This window comes from Pteropus alecto, unplaced genomic scaffold (assembly GCF_000325575.1).
Source record: "Pteropus alecto unplaced genomic scaffold, ASM32557v1 scaffold7, whole genome shotgun sequence".
Lineage (NCBI taxonomy): Eukaryota > Metazoa > Chordata > Mammalia > Chiroptera > Pteropodidae > Pteropus > Pteropus alecto.
The window spans coordinates 35,842,147-35,850,097 of record NW_006494614.1 but is presented as its reverse complement, the minus strand read 5'-3'; the positions used below and the strand labels follow the sequence as shown (position 1 = coordinate 35,850,097).

Genomic DNA, 7,951 nt, shown 5'->3' with positions numbered 1-7,951 from the left:
GTGCGCTAGACTTTTATGCAAGAGAATAACATGTTATAAATTACTATAATTTTGGTTTTCTTTTTTACCTGTTCTTAAGTCCATACCTTAACTCTTACACCTTCTGAGGGATTACCAGGACTTTGTTAATATTGTCTTTAGAAATATGCCGAAGTTTCAGGTATGTTAAGATTATATTTTAAGTTCAGTTATTCAGGCTGCTGAATATACAGAACTAAATGGGGGCTGTGGGACATAGGCCATCATAGCTGGGATAAGTTAGTCTGCTTTTTTACTCTTAATTTGCTAACAACATTGCCCTGGACCAACTCTCTCTACAAAATGAGCAAATATTCTCCAATAGGTATTCTCATTTCTTCTACATTTCTTAGTGTTTTCTTATTCTATTTTCTAATATGGAAGAGTTTTTATATTTCCATTTTCCCCCATGACTAAACTGTTTATATACATATTTTTTATTTACTTCAAAAACCCAGTTTTTAGATTTAGCAGTTATATTTTCTATTTATTAAACATCTGTTTTGAAAAAAAGCAATCACTTCTTTATTTGAAACCTGGATTTGATTCGCAGCTTCCATTCTAACAGATATGCGTGTGTGTGCTCTTGTGCATTCATACACATAGACATGATTCCTTCCTTGGGATCATTTCTTCATTTAATAAGAATGTTTTCTTTCTCTTGTTTCTTATTCGGTAAGAAATTTCCTCTTAACAGAGCTTTAATGGTACCCATGAGTTCTTAAATATAATCATCTTTCTTAGTTTATTTGGGCACTTTCATTGTTTAATTATCAACTTTTACCCCCCCTTTTCTCAACAACATGGATTTTGTCTTATTTCCATGTTTCAAACAATGAAACAATAACAAAGTTGGACTAAAATAAAAAGGAGAGATTCAGCTTATTCAATTCACTTTAATAGGCAACTCACTTCCTACACATCACAGTGGTGAAGTTCAAATGAGATCTTAAAGAAAGTGGATGAATGCATGACAGAAGTAAAAAGAACTGCATTGCTGTGTTGATATCAAGAGTTCTTGCTGGCCCATTGCGTGGTTATTGTCTAGGTCTTAATACAGGGGTACATTTAAACAAAAGTCAAGTAGAGATGTAAAAGCACTAAACTGACTTAAAGGCTGTGGACAGAAAACAGTAGGAAGGAACATTTTGTCAACTACAAGTTGCTTAGGGCATCCACTCCAGGAAGGACTTTACCTTCCAGAAGCTCTAGACTGGCACCTCCTCCAGTGCTTACATGGCTGATTTTATCTTCAGTATTCCATTTGGCACAGCAAGTAGCAGTGTCTCCACCTCCTATAATGGTGATACAGCCTCTGGAAGTGGCTTTCACGATTTCATCCATGAGGGCTTTGCTTCCCTTAGCAAACGCATCCCATTCAAATACCCCTACAGGTCCATTCCACACAATTAGCTTAGCTTGGGCCACAACTTGAGCATACTTCTTGTTGGTCTCAGGGCCACAGTCCAAAGCCATCCAGCCAGCAGGTATGCCTGATGCTACAGTGGCTTGGCCAACCTTAGCATTCTCCTCAAACTTGTCAGCTGTGACAAAGTCAACAGGAAAGGTGATGTTCACACCATTCTTACTGGCTTTGGCCATGATATCTTTGACAATTGTGGCTCCCTGTTCATCAAACAAGGAAGCACCAATCTCCATGTTTTTGAGCACTTTGAGGAAGGTATAAGCCATCCCACCACCAATAATCATCTCATTGACCTTGTCTAGCATATTTTTGATGAGCTGGATCTTGTCTGCCACTTTGGCTCCACCGAGTATAGCCAGAAAGGGTCTCTCTGGGTTTTCCAGGGCTTTGGCAAAATATTCCAGCTCTTTCTTCATTAGGAATCCAGATGCTTTCTGAGGCAAATTCACTCCCACCATGGAGCTGTGAGCCCGGTGAGCAGTGCCAAAAGCATCATTTACATAGACATCACCCAGCTTGGAGAGAGATTCTCGGAAAGCTTCTATTTTTTGTGGCTCAGCTTTAAGCTTATTTCCAGAAGGATCCTGGCCCTTCCCTTCTTCCTCTACATGAAAACGTAGGTTCTCCAGCAAGATGACTGAACCTGCAGGTGGATTGGCACAGGCTTTCTCCACTTCTGGGCCCACACAGTCTTTCAGGAACAGAATATCCTTACCCAGCAAGGATTTGAGCTCAGCAGCAACAGGCTCCAAGGAGTATTTATCAGGCATGGCAACACCATCAGGTCGACCTAGATGACTCATAAGAACTACTGACTTGGCTTGATTATCCAGGCAGTACTTGATGCTTGGGATGGAAGCCTTGATTCTCTGGTTATTTGTAATCTGGTTCTTCTTCATGGGAACATTGAAGTCTACTCTCATAATGACTCGTTTTCCTTTAACATCCAATTTGTCCAAAGTTAACTTCTTAGAAAGAGACATCTTGACAATACGAATACAAATAAAATGTTGAAGAACCACTTCGTTGCTGGCGGCAGGCTGGGTGGGTGGTGTGTTTCTAACGCCCGTCTCTTTGGCCCGGCCCCTTTCTTCTCAGGACTAAGTCTCCCAAACGACAACCATGATTGGGCTTGGGAAAAGAAACCTGGCTGTGTGATTGGTCAGTGGTCCTGTCCATCTGGATTTGGAGTGTGTTGCGTGGCACAGCTTGAAACCGAGCAGTCGCACGTGTAAGGGAAGCTGGAGTATTAGTACTTGGCTTGGGTGACGGTTGAAGAGGTGAAGAAATCCTGGAATAAGGAAGGTCCTGAAATTCAAACTTCCTACGGGTTCTCTTTTTTCCACATCCGTTTTGACGATTGCTTAAAAAAGAAAAACGAAAAAAAAACAAACCAAAAAAACCGCACTCCTCACTCATGTCAAATACAAGCTATATCTAAGTGTAAAAACTTCTGAACAACACAAATAAAGGGAGAATTGGAAACAATGGGTCTATGGAACCTTGTTTATTCGAGGCAACATAGTATGCTTTTGTTTTTTCCCTTGGTAAATACTTGTTTCTGTTACGAGCAGAGTTTGGTGTTAACCTTTGGCTTTACGTATATATAGCCTAAGGTAGGTTAGGAATGATATATTTCATTATCTTGCTTTTCCCATTATCAGACTACCGCGCAAGAATGTGTGGTGGCTTCTTCAGGATAATCTCATAAGATCAAAGAAAAGTATCAGTAAAGTACTGAAGGTGACGGTGACATTTCTTTCAGGCTACAAAGTTATGACGAGGCTCCTTACTTTTTCTTGCCTCTCTCTTTGCTTCATTACCTCTATAAATTAGAAACTCGGCTGGAGGAGGTATGGTTTTCATAGGATGATAATGTCTATTTAAATTGAAAATGAGTCAGAGATTTTATTTTTGAAGAAAATATATATAGCCGATTCATTTAGTAATAAAAACTGGCTTTGCAATTAGTTGATATGGCAGTTTCCTAAAGTTGAATAAACTAAATATGTAGCATGAAAGTATATTTGAGGCATCACACACCATAATGGCTATAATAATAACAACAAAAAAAAGATAGACAATAGCAAGCGTTGACAAGGATGTAAAGAAATTAGAATATTTGCATATTGCTAGTAGGAAAGTAAAATGGTTCACTGCCTTTAGAGAGCAAATTCCTCAAATATTGCATATGGAGTTACCATATGACCTAGCAATTCCACTCCTTATATATTTACTACAATGATATCACAATGCTTGTACAGTAGCTAACATACAAAAATCTGACAGTAACAAATACTGTCAAAGATGCATTGCAAAAACAGTCTCATTTATGGCTTATTGGATTGAGGTTTGATACAACCACTTGGAAAACAGTTTGGCAGTTTCCTATAAACATAGACTTATAGTACAAGCCATAAATTCTACTCCTAGATATCTACCCAAGTACACAAAAACCTACATACACTCAAAATTTTGTATACAAATGTTTAGAGCTACTTTATTCATAATTGCCCAAAAAGTGGATACTCTTTAACTAGTATGAAGACACAAAGTATGAAGACATTGTATAATTCCACTTATATAATATTTAAGAAAGGATGTAACTAAAGGGATGGAAAACACATCAGTGATCGCCAGGTATTAAGGAAAGATGGTCAATTATTATGTGGATGCAAAGATTTTTAGTATGATAGACAATTTCTATGTACATGTCAAAATCCATAAAATTGTACATTATAGAGACATATAATGAATGAAAATTTTAAAAAAATGAACCAAGATGTTGAGAACTCTCAGGGTAGAATGCAGACTCTGAAAAATGAACCAACCGTATTGCAATATATGACAAATCTCACTGAAGGTGATAGGGAAGAAAGATGACTTTAATAACTTTGGAAAAGTGGTTTCCAAAAGGTAAGACTTAAGACCAAAAAAGACTGTTCATAAATGTAATCCTCTGGTAAATTTATCACAGGCATATATTTTAATTCTGAAACTTCTTTACATGTATACTAGAGTAATTGTAGATCAGTATCTCGCTGTCAGAAAAAGAAGTTACGAACAAAGAGAAAGATTGGAATGAACTCTGCAGTATTGGATTAGAGTCAGAGATAAAAGTATAAACGCATAAAAACTTCAACATGTATGTACACACATAAATACGAAACAATTATAGATGTGTATACATATTAGGTTTTTAATATTGCTGTAATAAATTATCATAAATTGAGCTACTTAAAACAACACAGTTTTTTTACCTTAGTTTTGTAGATCAGAAATCCAGTTTGGCTCTACTGGTTCCTCTGCTCTGGGTTTCATGAAGTTGAAATCAAGATGTTGGTGGTTTGTCGTGTCCAGCAAGTGGTAAATCCTGCCACGTCCAGCGCGGCTCTGGAAATATACCTGAGTGGGAATGGTGGAAGATGAAGAAAAGAAAGAAGACAGAAAGCTGGGATCAGGAGGCCCCCTGCCTGCTGATGGTGGACAATGGCGCAGTTTTATTTTTGCAAGCTGCTTTTATACATTAGTATGTTTTATACAGAACATACTAATTGGCATAAGAAGTTTCCCTTAGGCATAGCAATACTGTTTCTTCTACTTTTCCCAAGCCATATCTTATCATTACCTTCAGCTTGTTTGCCTGCCTGCGACTACATTTGTACTTTCTTTTTCTCAGAGTTTGTGGAGGTGAGGTAATCCTTGGTTGCCCTCGCAGACCGTAAGGTCCTTGTCGGCTTATAATCCGTTTTCCACAGTGGATGGGTTCTTACTGGGAGATTCGGGGTAGAATTTGTTTCTGAGTTCATTTAGGCTTTTGGAAAAATCCAGGTTTTTTTGCAGTCATAGGACTGAGATCTCTGCTTCTTTGCTAGTTTATTAACAAGCCCGTAAAGGCCCTATTGGCCCTACCGGTCACAGGGGCACCTATACCTGAGACAGCAATGGTGCGTTGAGCCCTTCTTACACCTGAATCTATGATTTTCACTTTTACTGCATCTTTCTTCTACCTTCAGCCAGAGAAAATTCTCTGTGGTTAAGGACCCCTGTGATTAATTTATTGGGCCTACCTGGATAACTAAGGATAAATTCTCTGTTTTAAACTCCATAACAATTGTATCTTCAAAGTCTCTTTTGCCATGTAGCATAATATCTTCACAAATTTTGGAGAATAAGGCATAGATATCTTTAGTGGGCCATTATTCTGTCTACTACAACATGATTTGTATACATATAAATATTTCCAAGTTCTGTCCATAAGTAGGGCTAGAAAATATCCTGGTGCAAAGAAAATATCTTGGGACCAGATCTTGGTTTCTAAATAATATTCTCTGATAAAAGAAATCAGGGCTCCTTGGATAAATGACTGGTTCTCAGAGTAGAGGGAGAAAAAAGAAAAAAAAAATAGACAAATAAGACTTCATAAAAGTTAAAGAAATTTGTGCATTAAAAGAAGTTATCAACAGACTAAAAAGGCAACTCACAAAATAGAATAAAGTATTTGCAAATCTTATATCTGTTAAGAGAGTAATATTCAGAATATATGTAGGACTCTTAAAACTCAACAATGAAAAAACAAACAACCTTATAACAATGGGCAAAGGACCTAAATAGGCATTTCTCCAAAGGAGATAATTAATGGTCAATTAGCACATAGAAGATGCTCTGTATCACTAATCATAAGAAATGCAAATGAAAATTACAATGAGATACCACTGTAGCCTATTAAAAGGGCAATTATCAAAAAGAAAGAGGAAGGAAGGAAGGAAGGAAGGAACGAAGGAAGGAAGGAAGGAAAGAAGGAGAAAAGTAAAGAAAAGAAAAAAAAAGGAAGGAAGAAAGAAAAAGGAAAAAGAAGGAAAAAATAAAAGTAACAACTACTCAGGATGTAGACTAATTGGAATCTTTTGTGCACTGTCTATGGGACTGTAAAATGGCACACATGCTGTGGAAAACAGTATGGTAGTTCCTCAAAAATTAAACATAGAATTAGCATATGATCCAGCAATTCTTCTTCTGGGTATATATTCAAAATAATTGAAAGTAGGGTCTCCAAGAGATGTTTGGATGCCTATTTTCATTGCAGCATTGTTCACAATAGCTAAAATATGGACACAACCTAAGTGTCTACTGACAAATACGTAAGTAAAATATGGCATACGCGTACAATAGAATAAAAGAGGAAGAAAATTCTGACACTTGATACAACATGAATGAAACTTGAGGACATTAAACTGAGAGAAATAAACCAGTCACAAAAAATAAATACTATATGATTCCACTCATATTACGTATTTAGTGAAGTCAAAATCACAGAGACAGAAAGTAGAATGGTGGTTGCCAGGGACTGAAAAAAAGCGAAAATGGGAATTATTTTTTATGGGTATAGACTTTTAGTTTTACAAGATGAAAAGAGTTCTAGAGATGGATGGTGATGATGGTTGCACAACGTTAAGAATATATTTTAATAATACTTAAACTGTTATTTACATGGTGAATAACAGGACCTCAAAAGAGTAATGTAAAAAAACACACATTGAGATATCAGTTGAGGTTGCTTATAATATATTTTAGAATTTGTAATGTACTCGTATACACAGTTATGTACTTTTCTATTGCTAAACTTAAATCTCAGGTGTAAGCACAGAAATTTTGCAGTTAAATATCTTCCCCAGAATCAAGCACTGAGGACATTGTCTCCCAAAATTAAAAATTCCAGTGCCATGGGTTGCTTCACTTATAGGTCAACTTAAAATGTCTTCTTAACCAAATCCAGTTTTCATCTATGTTTATACGTCTGTACATCCTTCTCCTGTAGTTCTTGGGCAGGTTTTCTAGGTCCTGTTTATGCAAATATCCTCTGACTGCTTTTCTGGTGAGTCCTGTATTGGCTGAAAGCCCGAATGTATTTTCCCATAGTGGTGATTGAAATCTATGGTGCGAATATCTCATAACAGGTTATTGAATTTTAGAGAAGTCAGAAAAAAAAACTGTGAAAATTGATAAATTATTGGTATAATCTATTATTTCTATGAGGAAGCCTTTGAAAAATTTAAAGCAGATTAGCTTCACTTCACTTTTCGGTTGACAATGAATATAAAATATACATTCCACCATGCAGCGTTCTGGGTGCTGAGAGAACCAATAATCTCTAGCTATGCAAATTATTTTAGTCACTAAATTTTATGAATTAAAAATAAACCAATCTCTCTTTTAAAGAGTATTTTTAAATCATTTATGAGGTGATAAATCTTTTTTATACAAGCAGCAAACTACTATTTTTACATCCTAAAAAATTTCCAAGAATGATGGAGGACAGGACAAATTCTCCCGAGTGGTCCTGCACTGAGACAGAGTCCTTGACTGTGTGCAGAAAAGAATTCAAACACACATCAGACTTAGAGTCAAAAGGAAAATTTATTAGAAAAAGATAATGCTCCATAGACAGAGTGTGGTCTCCTCTCAGACAAAGACAGAGACTCGGAGAGAGAGAGAGAGGGGGGGGGG

General features: G+C 36.7%; 1 protein-coding gene across 1 annotated transcript; it reads right to left on the bottom strand.

Moving 5' to 3' along the window:
- Positions 1-1,173: 1,173 nt before the first annotated feature.
- Positions 1,174-2,531, bottom strand: PGK2 (phosphoglycerate kinase 2). The gene has a single exon (XM_006926453.1). The coding sequence runs from the start codon at positions 2,425-2,427 to the stop codon at positions 1,174-1,176; it is 1,254 nt and encodes a 417-aa protein (XP_006926515.1). The 5' UTR covers positions 2,428-2,531.
- Positions 2,532-7,951: the final 5,420 nt, after the last annotated feature.